Source organism: Sorex araneus, chromosome 4 (assembly GCF_027595985.1).
Source record: "Sorex araneus isolate mSorAra2 chromosome 4, mSorAra2.pri, whole genome shotgun sequence".
Lineage (NCBI taxonomy): Eukaryota > Metazoa > Chordata > Mammalia > Eulipotyphla > Soricidae > Sorex > Sorex araneus.
The window spans coordinates 32,491,992-32,509,948 of record NC_073305.1 but is presented as its reverse complement, the minus strand read 5'-3'; the positions used below and the strand labels follow the sequence as shown (position 1 = coordinate 32,509,948).

General features: G+C 46.8%; 1 protein-coding gene and 1 pseudogene across 2 annotated transcripts in view; one reads left to right on the top strand and one right to left on the bottom strand.

Annotated features, from left to right (window-relative positions):
* Positions 1 to 773: 773 nt before the first annotated feature.
* On the bottom strand, positions 774 to 856 carry LOC129404703 (small nucleolar RNA SNORA51; annotated as a pseudogene).
* A 3,278-nt stretch (positions 857 to 4,134) lies between these two features.
* The window catches only part of UBP1 (upstream binding protein 1), a 68,802-nt gene continuing 54,979 nt past the window's right edge, over positions 4,135 to 17,957 (top strand). Inside the window, exons 1-2 of one of the 2 annotated variants that reach the window (XM_055134099.1) lie at positions 4,135 to 4,226; positions 4,733 to 4,912. In XM_055134099.1, the coding sequence (XP_054990074.1) occupies positions 4,800 to 4,912 (113 nt within the window). In that variant the 5' untranslated portion in view covers positions 4,135 to 4,226; positions 4,733 to 4,799. Of the gene's footprint in view, positions 4,227 to 4,732; positions 4,913 to 17,957 lie in introns of those variants that run through there. The other variant, XM_004603857.2, reaches the window with a different exon arrangement.

Genomic DNA, 17,957 nt, shown 5'->3' with positions numbered 1-17,957 from the left:
CTGGAGGTCTTCAGCCATGGAAGCTCTGCTCAGGGCAGGTAGAGAAACTGAAGCCCACCCCTCTGAGGGGCCCCGGGGAAGACAGCCAGGCTCGGGGGCAAGAGACTCTTTTTAAAAATTAAAAAAAAAAACACTATTGAGTTATGAATATTCACGCTTATGCCATCATCTTATTAAATCTTTACTTGAGGGGCCGGAAGATAGTACAGCGGGCAGGGCATTTGTCTTGCATGCGGCCGGCCAGGGTTCGATCTCCAGCATCCCATATGGTCCTTCAAGCACCGCCAGGAGTGATTCTTGGGTGCAGAACCAGGAGCAACCCTGATCATTGCCGGGTGTGACCCAAAAAGAAAACAAAAAAACCTTTACTGGATTGCCATGGCATTTCCAGACATGTGGACATTTAATCTATTTAATTTTTGTTTTGTTTTGTTTTGAGGCCACACTCAGCAGTGTTAATTTTAATCTCCTCCTTTTCATTTTTATATTTATAATTTCTTTTTTCTGTTCTAATTATGCTGTCTAATGCCTTTAGAAAGCTATTGAGTTATGATAATGATGAAAGTGACTGTGATGTTTAAAAATATCTCTATAATTTTTTTGACATTCACCTTTTCAGAATGTGGCACAACTAGGAATCAACTTTAGAAACTCTTGATCTTTTTGTTTGTTGGAGGTCACATGTGGTTGTGCTCTTCGACTCAGACTGAGCAACATACCCCAGAATTGTATCCCTAGCTCTGAGAAGCTCTTGCTTTTTGATTTATTTTCCTACATTCCCCCCATTTACAATACAGACTAGGCAAAGGGCCTGGGCTGAGGTGTATAGGGTGTGGGTTTACTGTACATCTATTTCTTTCTCCTTTTTTATTTTTTCTCTTTGGGTCACATCTGGCAATGCTCAGGGGCTACTCCTGGCTCTGCACACAGGAATTACTTCTGGTTGGTGCTTGGGGGACCATAGGGGATGCCAGGGATCTAACTAGGGTTGGCTGCGTGCAAGGTAAATTCCTACCCACTATACTATTGCTTGGGCCCCTGTACCTTCTCTATTTATACAGTTGGTATAAAGCACACCCCTTAGTAAGCACCGAGAGGCTGCCTCTGTTTCTTTTGTTTGGGGACCACACCCAGACATACTCAGAGCTATATCTGGCTCAGTGCTGTGGAGTCCCGTGCTCAGGGGGCCATGCAGAGCTTGAGGTCCCAAGCCCAGGTTTCCTGTATGCAAAGCATGTGCTCAGCCCACTGAACTCTTTCCTCCAATGCTCCTGTTCTTAAGTAGATACTAGGCTGAGTGATGTGCTTTTATCAGACAGAAATAAAGTGGAAGAAACAATGTGGGCTCTGGAGACCATGTCATTAAACACAGCAGCTTCTCTTCACTTGGTTAACTAAGTTGGCAGATGGGGGTTGGGAGGGGGGCATGCCAATTTGTATTGAATAGGACTCTGGTCAATAGCAAACTTAGAAATTGATCCTCCTCTTCTTCTAGTTAATTCTTCATAAACTGGAGTCCTCGCTGATATCTGACCACAGTTTAGAAAAGAGCAAGTCAGGGACTGGAGTGATAAGTCAGCAGGTCGGACTTTTGTCTTGTACACAGCTAACCTGGGTTTGGTTCCTTGCACCTCCATATGGTCCCCGAGCCCCACCAGGAGTGATCCCTGAGCACCACCGCCAGGTGTGCCCTCTCCCCTGCAAAAAAGAAATCAGGTCAGCCTCATGACATGTTGGTGTAGTTTCTGTTCATTGAAGTAGATTACAAATGGATTCATGGGAAACTTACAAAGTTTAAAAAACAAAATGTTATATGCTTTGACAGAAAGGGACAATGATGTGCAAAATGAAGAGAGTATCCAGACACCTCCATCCTAAACAGAACATAGCAGGAAGGAGCTGAGAAAACTACTTAGGTCTAAACAATCTGTAGAACTGGAAGGATAACACAGGGGGTAGGACCAAGAGCCCAGAAAATGGAGGCAAGAACCACAAAGTTCTCCTGAGAAAGAATGACTGAGTCCTAACCAAAGAACCAGTAACATCTGCCCAATTGGATTTCAGATTTATTGGAATCAGTAACTGTTCAGTCCCTATTATTTCTCCATTTTTTTTGCAAGGAAAGTTCTATGTAGCTTCCTAAGCCTCAGCTAGTGTCATATAAGGTGGCAGTTGGACAGATGACCTGTTTTCAATTCTCAGGTCTTTTTTTTTTTATTTTTATTTACTTTTTTTTTTTAATTTTTTATTGAGTCACCATGTGGGTCAATTCTCAGGTCTTCATATGAAGATCTTAGAGTTACACTCAAGGAATTGTACCCTCAAATCTTATCTGTCCAAGGACCTCATAAGATATTAGAAGTTAGTGCTCTAAGAACTTGCACTCTGAGGAAAGAAGTGAGTATACTTTGAACTAAAAAAAAAAAAAAAAAAAAAAAAAACCAACCACCATTTGTGGCCAGATGATAGATTCTGGAAGTTTCAAAACATGCCCTCAATTATTTTTTTTCGTTTTGGCTACACTCGGTGGTGTTCAAGGATTACTCCTGGCTCTACAACTCAGGAATTACTCCTTGCGAACCCAGGAGACCATATGGGATGCCTCAGACAGAACCCGGATTGGCCATGTGCAGCAAGGCAAGCGCACTACGCGCTGTATATGCTCCAGCTCCAACATTCCCTCGATTATTTATTCCTTGTCCCATCTGATTCTGAAGCTGCTTGACTAACAGAATACAGTACAGAAAAACGATTCTTAGGGGCAGCGGGTGAGGTACTGCCCTGGAGGTGTGGGAACCCAATCAGAGGTGAGGGCAGAGGGTTCTTGCTAACATCGGATTTACATCGATGAACCTAGGAGAAAGTTCAGGAAAAGATTACAGTTCCATCAAGCAAAGAATCTTGGTCAAGGGGCTGGAGTGAGAGCACAGCCGGTAGGGCGTTTGCCTTGTATGCGGCCAACCCGGGTTCGATTCCCAGAGTCCCATATATGGTCCCCTGAGCACCGCCAGGAGTAATTCCTGAGTGCAGAGCCAGGAGTAACCCCTGTGCATCGCCAGGTGTGACCCAAAGAGAAAAAAAAAAAATCTTGGTCAAAACAATCTGCAAGTTTCCATTCCATTGATCTTTTTTTTTTTTGGGGGGGGGGGAGGGTTGACAACACTCGCTTTAGGAATGAGGATGCCATTTTCCGAGAAAGTGGAGACTACACAGAATGGTTGTCTGAGGCGTTTTAGCAGCCTCGACTGAGGTCGCGGGAAGACAAGCCAGCAGAAAGAATAAATTAAAGAATCTGGAGCCCTTGAGAAAACAGCTTCCCAGTCATGAAGCCTGCACCCACGGAGATCCTAAGTGAGATCTTAGGAACCCAACGTCAGCTGACCCCGCCCCCCCACACCAGGACCAGAAACAATAACAACATGACTGCCGGCTGTTTGGGCGACGGCACCCCAACTTCAAACTCAGGGTCGCCACAATGCTCCCTGCAATCAAGCAATTCCTGGAAGTCTCCAGAGAGCACTTTCACTGGAGCGCTGGTTGGTCGACTCTCACGTCAATCTAGATATTTTGCCCAATAAATCTTTCAGTTCAAGAAAAAAAAAAAGCTGAAAGTCTATTGGCTGAAAACTCATCACTCTCTCCATCTATAGTGTGGGCAAAAGTAGCGCTAACGCTGAAGACCACAGAGGGGCAAAGCGCCTCAGGAAGTTGCCTTTAGAATTACTTGCAACGGTGCGCTCCAATGGAGTCTGTCCAGGGCTGTCAATGAAGTGCCAATGTGTCCATCCAAACAGGAAAAAAAAATTTTTTTTGAGTAATTTTTTTTTTTAATCCAGGGCGTAGGAGGGAGACTCACGGGAGCCAGGATCAAGCGCTTGTCGTTATTGCCCAGTTCGCCCGTCAATCAGCTCGCCCGCTCCGGATGGGCGGGACCGACGGCGTTTCGGGCCCCGCCTCTTCCTGGGCCGGCGCGTCGGAAGGCAGCAAGTGCGCCGGGGCTGGAAGCCCGCCTCAGAGGCGGGGCCGCGCCGCCCTGTCCGGACAGTCCGTCTGTCGCCTCGCGCGGGGAGCGCCTGGAAGCGCGCGGCCGTGCGGGGCGGGCCCGGGCGAGGGGCGAGCGCGGGGGGCGGGGCCGGGGCGGGGCCGGAGAGGCGGAAGCGGCGGCCGCGCTCGAGTCGGAGCCGTAGAGCAGGCAGCGTCCGGGCCGGCGGAGCGGCGTCGGCGGGGTTGGCCGGGGCGGCGGGGCGCTCGAGAGCCGGGGCGGGCGGGCGGCGGGCGGCGGGCGCGGGGCGGTGCTGCTGGGAGGGTCGAGGCCGGGGGAGCGGGCGACGGGGCGGGCTCGGCCCCCGCGCGGGCTGCGGAGCGGGTTCGACTCCCGCCCCCGCGCAGTCCCGGGGAGGATGCGGCCGGGGGCCCCGGGGCTGGGCGGGCGGCGGCGGCGGCTGCAGCCGCGCTAGCGGCGCGGAAGGGTGGGCGGCGGCGGCGGCATGAGGCGCGGGGTCGACGCCCGCGGGAGGGAGGTGCTGCCGGCGGCCCGGCCGCTCCCGCTGCTGCTGCCGCTGCCGCCGCTGCTGCCGCTGCCGCTGCTGCTGCTGCTGCTGCCGCTACTGCCGCTGCTGCCGCCCGCCGGGCTCGCTGCGCCCTGCCCGCGGGGCCCCGGCCGCTGTCCTCCGGGCCGCCGCTGGTGACCCGTCGCCGCGCCGCCGGAGCCTTCACCCGCGCCCTCCCCCAGGACGCGCCCGCGGAGCGGCGGCCCCTTCGCGCGGCTTCGCGGAGGCCGCCAGCGCCGGGGCCGGAAGATGGCCTGGGTGCTCAAGATGGACGAGGTGATCGAGTCCGGGCTGGTGCACGACTTCGACGCCAGCCTCTCGGGCATCGGGCAGGAGCTGGGCGCCGGCGCCTACAGCATGAGGTGGGTACCGGGCGCCCGCCCCCGGGCAAGGCCTGAGCGACCCCGGGCCCGTCCGCGGGGCGGGACACTTGGCCCCCGCAGGGCCCCGAGGGTTTGGGGCCCTGCCGCGTGGCCGTCGGGGCCTCGGGTGCCCACCACGGCGGCGGGCGGGCGGGCGGGCGGGCGGGCGACCCCCGGCAGACTGGGACGCAGGGTAGCTCCTCTGGGCCTCCTTTTCTGCAAAGGGCGCCCCGCCGTGCTTGGCGGGGTGGGAGGGGAAGGGGGGTTGCACCCGCCCGCTGGCCTCGGGGTTACAGTGCCCAGAGTGGCCGGACTCACAGTGGGAAAATTCTCCCCCAGATTTTGCTATCGGTTCCCTCTCCTTTGCCCTACATTGTAGTCTTTTCAGGTTGCGATTTCTCTATCACTTGATACTGCAATAATCATTGTAAGGCGAAGTAGCCGCCAAGGAGGTGGGGGGAAGCACATGGGCTCGGCTTGAAGGCGTTAGATTGCCCCAGCGTGGAAACGTGCGTGTTGGGGGCCAGACTCTCAAGACTGCCCCCTTTAGTAGCAGCTTTTAAAATTGCGGCCCACGGGGCAGGGCCCTTAGGGGCAAGGTGGGAATGGGGAGTCCACACAGGGATGGTTTTCCATATTTTCCAGTAGCTTCGCTTGAGCCGAGGCTTGAACGTGGAGGGAAGGTTTTCCAGAGTGCCAGGGTCACGCCCGACAGCGCAGTGGTGCATGAGGGAATTGGAAGGTCCTAAGGCTTTCACCAGGATGGCTGTGCTCTCGGGGCTCCTAGAGATGTGCTTGCTGGCAGCCCAGCAGGTGCTGTTCTCCAGAGCCCCCTGGATGATGCAGTGAAGAACTGGGTCACTGCTTGGCATGTGCACTAGATAGGACAAAACAACTCAAAACAACTCTGCTAACGATTATTGCAAAGGACAGATGGGTTTGACAAAATCGTGCCCCCTTGCCACCCTGAAATAAAGCAGCCTGCTGGAGTTTGAAGAATACGTAAGACAAAGTCAATGAGATGTGCAGTAATTGCACCGCAAACAGTTGTTTGGTCTCTGTACTTTTTCCTGGGAGCCTCTGTTTTTTATTTACGGCTTTGAAGGGTGGGAACTAGCCTGAACTTAGTCCTTATACTGAGTGTCGCATTTAAACGATTACCTGGCTTCTCTTTCCTCTTTTAATTTTTTTTTTTTAAGAGCAGTGTTATGGGAATAGTTTATGTACGACAAGCTTACCCAATTAAAGTGTAAAGGTCGGTGGTTTGGGAGCATTTCTGGCTGTGGGAGCTGACGTTTTTCCCAGCACGTGCCTTACTGTGGTGGCCGGTGTCTGAATGCTGACCTGGCCTTGGTGGCTCTGTTCATCTCCCCGGAGTACAGACTTGGGGTGAGGGCCCTGCTCCACTGGTGGGGACGGATCCCCAAGTCCTGCTGACTTTCAGGCCTTCCAGAGAAACCGCAGGTTGTCAAAAGCTCAGACAGATGATGTTCCCGGGGCATTTGCGAGTAGGGAGTGCCCAGCTGCTGACCCTGCTTAGGTCTGTACTGGTCGCTTGAACTTGGCACTTTCTCTGCCATTGCGCAACCTGAGGGCTGTTGATGAGGTGCCTGGTTCTCTAGCACAACTGTTTTAGCTAGGAAGGAGATTGAGCTATTGAAGTGCATAGGGTTGCCCCTGACATTCATTGCTGGAGGCCTGGTGAAAGTTCTAGGCCTCCCTGAGACACGCCCTCAGGCCTTGGAGAAAATGAGGCAGATTGACTGTCTTCTTGCTTCTGAGTCTCCGGGTGAGGCGGATGGGTTTGCTCACTGAGAGCTCTTTTGAGCTTTTGCTGATCTTTTACTGGAGTTGTGTTTTGGTGATTCAGCCAACTAATTAATAATTTGTTTATGAGTTCTTCTATGAAAAACCTATAAAATCTCTGCCTGACTTGTTCCTAACGCAGTGCCTGATGTCTTGACTGTAGTGTATTTCCAACACTTTCCATGGGATTGTTTTTCCACTAATGTCTTCTGTTACTTAATCTGAAAGTTAATTTTTTTTTTTTTTTTTGCTTTTTGGGTCACACCCAGCGATGCACAGGAGTTACTCCTGGCTCTGCACTCAGGAATCACTCCTGGCGGTGCTCAGGGGACCATATGGGATGCTGGGATTTGAACCCGGGTCGGCTGCGTGCAAGGCAAACGCCTTACCCGCTGTGCTATCACTCCAGCCCCAGTTAAAATATTTTTGAAAAGAAATGATTTTGCGGGGGAGAGGTCACACCCACCGGTGCTCAGGGCTTACTCTTGGGTCTCTGCTCAAGGATCACTCACTCCTGGCAGGACTTGAGGGACCCTATGGGATTATGAGGATTGAACCCAGGCTATGTGCAAGGCAAGTGTGCTCCCTAATGTGATGTCACTCCAGCCCCCAAACAAATGATTTTTAAGGAATTTATGTAGTTACTTTTTCATATTGAATCAGGACGTCTAAAATTTATAAGGGGTTGAGATGATGTGCCTCCTGCTTTGCAGTCAAGGCTACTTATTTGAAATTCAAACCTAGGAATATTCCAACATGGACTGGGCCAGAACACAGTCTCAAGATGCCTTTGGGGCCATTGTGAATATTCAGTCCCATTTGGGCCCAGAACTAAGCGGGTCTTTTCTTTGTAGTGGAGTATTTTTTTCTGTTCTCATCAAGGTGTTTGTCTTCTTTTTCATTTGGAGAACTAAACTGGAGATGCTAAACTTAGAGAGATTGTTGGGAAAGTAACTTCTTGATAAAAATTTTACTTTGTAGGCAGCTTTCCATTTTTCTTTTAGAGTGAAGTACACTTTCTGTATTTGGATGAATTTTATGTGCGGGATCTGGATTTGATTCATACGATGGCCAAAAATACCCCAAAATGTCTTTTTGGGGAGTGTGAATCACACCCAGCAGTACTCAGTGCTTACTCCCATCTCTGTGCTCAGGGATCACAGTGGGGGACCCTTTGGGGTGCTGGGGATTAAACTTGGGTCAACTGCATGCATAGCAGGCACTCTACCCACTGTACTATCCTTCCAGCCCCCAAATATATATTTTTGATGTATCTCTCTCTGCTTTTTAAAATTTTTTTGTAGGGAGAGGGTTAGGAGGCCTGGGCAACCATAATATGCTAGAGAAGTTACCTGTTCGCTCAGTGTGGGGTGGTTTGCTCCCTGAGGTGCCAGGGGACAGGGACCATGCAGTGCTAGAAGATAAAACCTGGGGCTGCTACATACAAAGAGCACTGAACTTTTGCTAGGCACTAACTGTACTTTAGAGGACTTAAAACAAGACTCTTTTTTAAAAAGTTTATTCATTTTTAGTCTTTTGGGTCACCCTTGGTGGTGCTCAGGGGTTACACAAGGCTCTCCACCCTGGAATCACTCCATGCAGTGCTCAGGGAACATATGGGATGCTGGGAATCAAACCCTGTTCTCCACATGCAAGGCAAGAGTCTTCCTGCTGTCCTATGACTCTGGCTCCCCAAGCAAGTTATTTTTTAAAGACCTAGGAAGTGACTTCCTTAATTTGGGGGAAAGTGGCTAGAGAGAAAGGTGGTTTCTCTCAATAGTCTTATTTACATTAAACCTGTAGACTTAAAGTTGTTGGGATATATAGAGGCTCGTGTGTGAGGCTCAGCCTGAGCATGTGGAAAGTGGCCTAGAGTGTGGCGGTGGTTCGGTAGTGGTTGGGCCGAGCCTCACGCATGAGCAAAGTCCCACGGAAACCAGGTAATGCGAAACTTTGTGTTCTTGGACTCTGGGCTTATCAGGACCCCGGAGCAGAGATCCTCTGCCTGCTTTCCCCAATCTCCGGCGACCCAGGGGTCACACCCATAAGTCACCTCCTGTCGTTGCCAGATAATCTCATTGGCCACCCTCCAGAACTCATGGCTGCTTCTCCTGGAAGGGAGCATAAAATGAGGCCCCCATAACTATGCCACCGGACTTGGGGTGCCCCAGAGGGGTCGGGTGAGAGCCCTCCCTGCCCCAAGGGACTCAGCCCCAGCAGCCGACCTCTACTATTCAACTGCTGCCATGCTCCAGGCCACTTTCCACATGCTTGGGCCAAGCCTCACGCATGAGTGACCATATTTCTGGACTGCGAAGCACATCATCATAGAGGGAAATACATGTGTGTGTGTGTGTGCACGCGCATGTGTGCGCGAGCGCGCGCCTCTCAGAGAGCCTGGCATGCTACTGAGAATATCCCGCCCGCATGGCAGAGCCTGGCAAGCTCCCCATGGTGTATTCGATATGCCAAAAACAGTAATGATAACAGGTCTCATTCCCCTGACCCTGAAAGAGCCTCCCATAGTTGGGAAAGCTGAGTAAGGAGAGGCTGCTAAAATCTCAGGGCTGGGACAAATGGAGACGTTACTGGCGCCCGCTCGAATAAATCGATTAACAACGGGATGACAGTGATACAGTGATAGAGGCTAATTTTCTACACTACCTTTGCCTTTTTTTTTTTTTTGGTACCGGCTCTCAGTATATGTGTTTTGTGTACTGTTGTATCGCATTTGTATGCGAACTACAGATACTGCTTGAAATAAGGTAGGCTCACATATGGTTTTTCAAATTTTAGGATTCTAGGGATAGATAAAGAGACCTTAGAAAACTTCTGGACCAGTTCTTTTCCTTTAAGTGAGCAAACTGAGGCTCATGGATCTTAGTGATTGGCCCAAGAAGTTTGCCCATGACTGTGAATCCAAGGCTGAGTTTCAACAAAGCCTAAAATCTTTTGTAACTTGATGTCTGGGCTCATATTTTGTGAAGTAAGTATATAATCAAATCACTTTTAAAAATAAAACTTATTTGCAGGGTCTTTGGGGCACCCTGATAATTTTCTCTCCTCACCATTTTCATTTGTGATAAGTCAAATTTCAGGATTTAAGGAATGTCTTTTGTATTAAAACATTCCCTTCAAAGAGCATTTGGTCTGAGCCTTGTTAAACTTAACTGTCATGTATCTATATGCCACAGCTAAATTTTGGTATATTTTGAGACAAAAGGTATTTTTATATGGTCTAAAGTAGGAGGTACAACCATAATTTACAAACTGTTAAATCAATAATTTGTTTTTTAACAAATTTCCTGTTAAAAATGTTGGATCCTTCAAGGTAATAGGAAAATGTCCAATTTAATTAATGTTCAGTTACTAAGGATATTATTATTATTTATTCTTGCTCTTTGGGTAACACCCAGTAATGCTCGGGGGTTCCTCCTGGCTCTGCACTCAGGAATTAGTCCTGGCAGTGCTCGGAGGACCATATGGGATTCTGGGAACTGAACCTGGGTCGGCCGTGTGCAGGGCAAATGCCCTACCTGCTGTACTCACTAAGGATATTATTGCAGGGGCTGGAGTGATAGTACAGCGGGTAGGGTGTTTGCCCTGCACGCGGCCGACCCGGTTCGATTCCCAGCATCCTGTATGGTCCCCTGAGCACTGCCAGGAGTGATTCCTGAGTGTAGAGCCAGGAGTCAGCCCTGAGCATTGTCAGGTGTGACCCAAAAACCCAAAAAAAGGATATTATTGCATAGCTACTAATGACTGATAATTTTCTTTAGATCTTATGCTAAAACAATATACTTTGGTTGTTGACATGTTTTGAGAGTACAGAAAAAAATTAGAGTCAGCAAAATTTCAGAAATTGGGGCATACGTGGCAGTGCTCAGTGTCTGCTTTGGGCTCACTTGAGAATTGTCCCAGGCAGTGAGCAGCCTACTGCTGGTGGACTCCTGCCTGTAGAACATGCGCTCCAGTGCCTGGAACCATATCCCTGGCATTTCACATTTTAGAAACTTTTTTCCTGCATTCTGTCATGGTTGAAGTATTGGAAAGAATTTAATAAATTGTTAATTTAAAAATCATTGATCTAAAATTATAGTATCTATGCTGGTAATATAAATTTGTTGCTTTGTTTTCTGAATTTTGTGATAACACCCTGCAGTGTTCAGGGACTACTCCTGGCTCAGTGCTTGGGGGAGTCATGTGGTGCTAGCAATCAAAGTGCAGTGGGTAGGGTGTTTGCCTTGCATGCAGCCAACTCAGCTTTGTTTTCTGGCACCACCTGTGGTTCCCAGAGCATGTCAGGAGTGATCCTTGAGCACAAAGCCAGGAGTAGTTCTGAGCACTGGGTTTGATTCAAACCCCCGACCCCTCAAAAAATTGATAGACCTTTTCTGTAAGAAGTCCAGATAGCAGATATTTTAAACTTTGTAGGGTTTCTTTCATTGTCTTTGTTTTTTGTTATTTTAGTGTCTTTTAAAGATAGAAAAAAACATTAAATCTAAAAACTTTGGACGCTATAAAAATGGGCGGGCTGGATTTGACTTCTGCCTGTAGTGTCCCCACTTTTTTCCTTAAGACTAGAATATAGTCATTTGCTTTAATTTGCCTTGGGGGGAAAAATCTGCTGAGTTTTGAAATCTTACATTCAGGAAGTCTTTTTTTTTTTTTTTTTTCTTTTTGGGTCACACCTGGCGATGCACAGGGGTTACTTCTGGCTCTGCATTCAGGAATTACTCCTGGCTGTGCTCAGGGGACCATATGGGATGCTGGGAATCGAACCCGGGTCAGCTTCGTGCAAGGCAAACGCCCTACCCACTGTGCTATCACTCCAGCCCCAGGAAGTAATTTTTTTATAGACTAAAATCTTGATTGATTTCCATATATTCTGTTCTTTGTACATAAATCGTTATTGTAACCAGGTATTTTTCTTATTGTTGTTTGTTTTGTTTGGGAGCCATACCTGGAGATGCTGAGGGGTTACTCCTGGAATTACTCAGGAATTCCCTCTGGCAGTGCTTGAGGATACAGGATACTGGGAATTGAACCCAGGTCTACTGCATGCAAGGCAAATGCCCTACCCACTGTACTACTATCATTCTGGTCCCTATTGTAACCAGGTATTAATATTATGGTACCTGGGGGGCCGGAGCAATAGTACATTGCATGTGGCAGACCCAGGTTTGATCCTCAGCAATCCATATTGGTCCCTCAAGCACCACCAGGAGTAATTCCTGAGTGCAGAGTCAGGAGGAACCCCAGTGTGTTGCCAGGGTATGACCTAAAAAGCAAAAATAAAATAAAATGAAATTATGGTACCCCTTTCCTTCACTAAAAGTACCGTTTGAAATTTGACCATTTATTATTAAATTTGACCATTTAAGTGGTGTGATGGTATATTTCATCACACCACTTGTTAACTTGCCAAACATAACTTAAACATTTACTGTTGACATGTACTTTGATGCCTCGGCTTTTTGGGCCACACCTGGTAATGCTCAGGGGTCACTCCTGGTGGATAATGGGAAGACTGACTATATGAAGTGCTGGGGATAGAACCCAGATCAGTTGCATGCAAGACTAGTTGCCCTAACTCGGCCCTGTGACTGAATTTAAGGGACACTCTGAATTTATGGGAATTATATGCAAACATGAACATCAATGTATGTGATTAATATATATAATGTATAGTTAACATACTTATTACATAACACTGCCTTTTGCCTTGGAACATATGTAATTGCTAGCTGTGAACATGTTGGTGGTAGTCTTTTTTTTTTTCTCCCAACTTAAGGTATATTTGTGTGTGTGTGTTGTTTCTGATATGAACATGATAAAGCTAGTTATTATCAATGTAGTTGTCATTGAACAGCATTTTTCCTGTAAAATTTTTATTTTCCATAAATTTAGATTTATAAATTAAAGTTGACATGTACATTTTACCCCTGTAAGAGTCAGTTGTATGCAAGGCTACATACAGCTGTGTGTGTTAGGCCTTACTCCCTGTACTGTAGTTCGACCCCAGTTTTCATAGAAACTTATTTGCCTTAAGTTTTCTCATGTGTATTTTTTCCCCCCGTTATGGGGAATCAACTCAGGTCCTCCTGAGTGTAGGGCTTACATCCCTGGCAGTTTTCTGTGCTGTCATTTTTTTGTTATTGTTTTTGGGCCACACCCAGTGGTGCCCAAGGACCATTCCTAGCTCTCTGCTCAGGACTAACTCTGGTATTGCTTGAGAAACTGTATCTAAGTGGTGCTGGGGGTCAAATTGGGGTCAGTCACATGCAAGACAAGCGCTTTAACCTCTGCTCTCTCTCCGTCTCTCTCCACCCTTTTTTGAACTCTACTGGTCTTTTCCTTCTTTCGTGACCTATTTCAGAGGTTTGCTTATATTGTGTACATATATTCTGTAAAATAAAATTCCGTTATTTTCTTTATTTTTATTGTAGTTCCTTGTTCTGGATACCAGCTTTTAATTATACACATATATCATAAATTCTCTCTCCTACTATGTGACTTGCCTTTCTATCATTTCGGGGCCGTACCTTGCTGTGCTCAGGGCTTATTCCCTGCTTTGTGCTCAGGAATTACTCCTGTCAAGGTTTGCTCGTGTGGTGCCGGGATTGAAGCATTCCCATCTGCAGACAAGGAAAGAGTCTTAACCTCTGTACTCTCTAACACCTTTCCCATCATTCCACTGTGGCTTTTGAACAGACATTCTTAGTCTTTACTCTCCTTTTGTTTGTTTTTTGGGGTCACACCCAGTTCTGGTCAGGATTTATTCCTGGCTGTGTTTGGGATCAGTCTTGGTGGGGCTCATGGGACCATTGGGCTGCTGGGGATGAGACCCAAATCACTCGTGCGTAAGGCAAACACGCTGTCACTCCAATAGCACTCTAGCCCCTACTCCTTTCTTTTCTTTCTTTCTTTTTTTTTTGGGGGGGAGGTGGGAGTGGATTGACACAACTGGTGGTACTCATGGCTGTGTGCACAGGAATCAATCATTCCTGGTAAGTTCGGGGTCTGGCTGCTGGGGATCTGGATTAGCTATGTGCATGGCAAATGCCCTCCCTGTTGCTGTACTAGTGCTCTGGCCCACAACCCCTATGTTTTTCTAAAAGACATAGAACTTTACAAATTATTTCTACCTGGTAATCTAGAGACTTTTTTCCTTTTTTTTCAATTTTGATTAGGCACAAGATAGACAAATTGTTGTTTTCCCCAGGTGCCCATCCCATTTATTATCAATTGCTGAAAAAACTTTTTAGTTTTTTTATGGCTATTTCATTTTCAATCAAGTGTCCATAAATATGTTTTCTGAGTCTAGATTCTGTAGTCTCTCATGTTTCTGGGAATATCCAGTTAAATCATGGATTGACAATAAATATGTAGGATTTAGTTTGTCAGTACTCAATTCAGTATTTTTGTATTTATATGGCAAAATGGGCTTTTCTTGTTTTGTTTTTTGCTTATTTGCCACACCCACTGGTGCTCAGGGCTTACTCCTGACTCTGTATTCAGGGATCACCCCTGATGGGGTTCGGGAAACTATACGGGGTGCCTGGCAAATGAATCCAGGTCTGCTGTGTGCAGGGCAAGTCCCCTACCCACTGTACTAACATTCTGGCCCCTTTTTATTTTCTTTTAAAATCGTTTTTAAATAGTTTTGACTTTGAAATTACATTTAATTTTATAAAATTAGGAAGTAGTTCCTGTTTCTGTTATTTTGAAATTTGTGTAAACGCTGTCTTGGGCTGGAGCTATAGCACAGTGGTATGGCATTTGCCTTGCACACGGCCAACCCGGGTTTGATTTCTCTACCCCTCCCGGACAGTCCGGCAAGCTACCGAGAGTATCTCGCCCACATGGTAGAGCCTGGCAAGCTCCCCCTGGAGCATTCGATATGCCAAAAACAGTAACAACAAGTCTCACAATGTAGAAATTCCTGGTGCCTGCTTGAGCAAATTGATGACCAAGGGGATGACAGTGACAGTGTAAGAGCTGTCTTAGAAAATTTCATAGAACATGCTGGTAAAAACATTCTAAGCCAGTAATTTTGGGCTTGGGGGCGCACACCCAGTCATGCTCAGTGATTACTCCGGCGTTGCTTGGGGAACCATATGGGATGCTGGGGATGGAACCCAGGTAGGCCATGTGCAAAGCAAACACCCTACTCACTAAACCATCACTCCGGCCCTGGGGCCAAACTCATTGTGGTGGTACTTGGGTGTCCTCCCAGTGCAGTTGTTTGTGATTCCCAGTATAGTCCAGGCTGTTCCCATAGGTGCTGGGAGACATTGGATCACAGGATCAAACCTGGAGCTCTAGCTTTGCTCTGCTCCAGTCCTTTAGCTACCTCTGGGCCCCTGTTTGGGGGCAGACTTTCTGTTTTAGGCGCCATGGTTTAGAAGACTGTCCGTGGTAAGGTCCATACAACATTTTAGCACCATACCCTCCACCAAACCCCCAACCAGAGTATTCACCTACTCCACCGTTTTCCTAGGTCCCCTCCCCACCTCCTACTGTGGCAAGCCTCCTACTGAAGACCACTTCTTAGTTTCTGTTGCTCAGTGCCCATTTGTTATCTCCCTACTATGTTTCTTTATATCTCACCTGAGAGAGAGCACTTCATGTCTGTCCCTGTCCTTCTGACTCACTTCATTCAGCATGATACTCTCCAGGATCATCCACATAGCACCATATTGCGTGATTTCATCTTTGCTTACAGCTGAGTAGTATTCCATTGTGTGTATACATATATTACAGTTTTTTTATCCACTCATATGGTTGTTTTGTTTGTTTGTTTGTTTTTGCTTTTTGGATCACACCTAGTGATGCTCAAGGGTTACTCCTGGCTCTGTACTCAGTAATTACTCATGGCAGTGCTCGGGGGATCATGTGGGATGCTGATGATCGAACCCGAGTCAGCGGCATGCAATGCAAATACTCTGCCCACTGTACTATTGCTCAGGCCTCTCCAGTCATATGTTCTTGGACATGGTTTAATTCCAGATTCTGGCTATTGTAAATAGTGCTGCAATGAACACAGAAAAGCAGGCAGAGTTTGGAGCCTTTGGAATAGATAGATATGAAATTGCTAGGTCTGTGGAAACTCAGTTTGGGGTCAGATTTTAGTCATAAAATTTTAGCCAGTTTGAAAGGTTATCCAAAATTTGTTTTATGTACACACACACACACACACACACACATATACACATACATATATACGCACACATACACACACACATATTCCCAACATAAACCTCTGAAATAGGTCACAGAGTAAGTCACAAAAGATAGAAAAGGCAGCTAGAATTCAGATCAGGATGATTCTATTTTGAAGAAAGTTTTGTCACTTTAAGGGAATTTTTCATACCCATGCCTTGGGATCACTGCTGGTGGGGCTCAGGGAACTGTGTGGGGTATCAAGGATCGAACCTAGGTTGGCTGCATGCAAGGCAAGAGCCCTGCCCACTGTACTGTCTCTCCAACCTCCAATTACATATTTTTTATTCATACTTATTTATGTATTCTCTTTTTTGACCAATCTCTAGACGTCACTGCTTTTTGAGAGCTTATTGTGCCCTTGGTATTTGTCAGGCACTGTGAGTTACAGATTTTCAAGACAGCCTTTGTCTGCCACAGGAGTTCTTGGGGGGAAAAATTATTCAGTCACTAGAATTAACAAGTTACAAAGTTATTCATGATTTAGTTTCAGCCATACAGTGACCAAGTACCAGTCCCTTCACTATTGTTCTCTCCTTTTCACCAGTGTCCCCAATTTCTCCCACTCCCCCGGCCTGCATTTATGGCAGGCACTTTTCCCTTTCTGTTTTCCACTTTAAGGCATTATGGTTTAAAATACAGTTATTGGGTACTGCTTTCAGTACCCAGTTCTCATCCAAATTGACCACTTCTCACTATCAGCTGTCATTGTAGTAATGGTTCTTCCTTGTCATAACCTTCCCTGCCCTATCCTCGACTCCGGGTTCTAAGCTTCTCTCTTCTGTAGCTTTCTCTACAATTCCTGAGGTCTTTCTTCTTAGTGCTCTGGACTTCTGTCATCCTCAGACCATCCTCTATCCCTTCTATCCATGATCAATATGACAGGTTGAATGTATCCTTAGTTGTGCCTCAGAAATGACTTTATTTGGAGATAAGGTCTTTAGAGTTGTAATTTAGGTTTAACGTAAGGCCAGAGAGTATAATTGAATGAGTCACTTCCCTTGATGTGGCTGACCCAGGTTCAATCCTTGCCACCCCACATGGTTCCCCAAACCCACCAGGAGTGATTCCTGAGTGAAGCAGTGCTGGATATAAACTAATAATAATAATGTCATGAGGATAGCCATTCAGTATGATTTGTATGTGCAAGGGTTAATTTAGGCACAGGGACAGACATGTACAGGGGAGGACTAAGTGATGATCCAGGCAGGAACAGGTGGCCCTGTGGAGGGATCTGTCTACATCAGGACAGGGACCTAGAACAGATTCTTCCTCGTGGCCCTAAGAAGGAACCTTGAGTGAATACTGCTTTGTTACTTTACTGTATTTCACTTCCTAATTGCCACGAATATTATGGCTTTTTGGTGGGGATGAGAGAGGGAGCCAATAATAAGGTGGGACCATTATGTAAAGACTTTGTGTGAAGTCTTAGAAAAATTTGCATAAATTTAAAACATTACCTGTGACATGTCTTTGTGCAAGATTAGGGCGCATGGAATACCTGTAAACTAAAATTGTGTAGTCCAAGTTGCTGCACATCATTTCTTTGTGGCAGTTCAGTCAACATTCCTCTGATCTAAAAATCAAAAGTTAAACTGTCATTTGTTACTGATATTTTGTGCCTTGCAATTGAAATACTACACTTGAGAAAGTGGACTATAGGTCTAAGTCTGCACCTAGAAAATCTCACTTACTGTGGGAAGGCTCTGCTCTCATTGGTTTAGTTACCTGAGTGTTGTCCTTAGTGCCTTTCATGTGGCTGCTTTGCCACTGCCACCAGGTGTCATTTCCAGATTCATCTTGTGCTGTGGAAATTTGCATTGTTGGAACTTTTGATGGCTTTCGTTTCATGTCGTGTTAAGTCCCAATTTGTAATTGACAACATGGAAAACTGTTCTAAGGATGGGTGCTTCATATCTCCAGCAGACATCAGCTATCATCATCCAGTGTTTTTAGAAATGCTCTTAAAAAAGTTTGTTTAGGTCTGGGGAGACAGCTCAAAGGGCTGAGCACA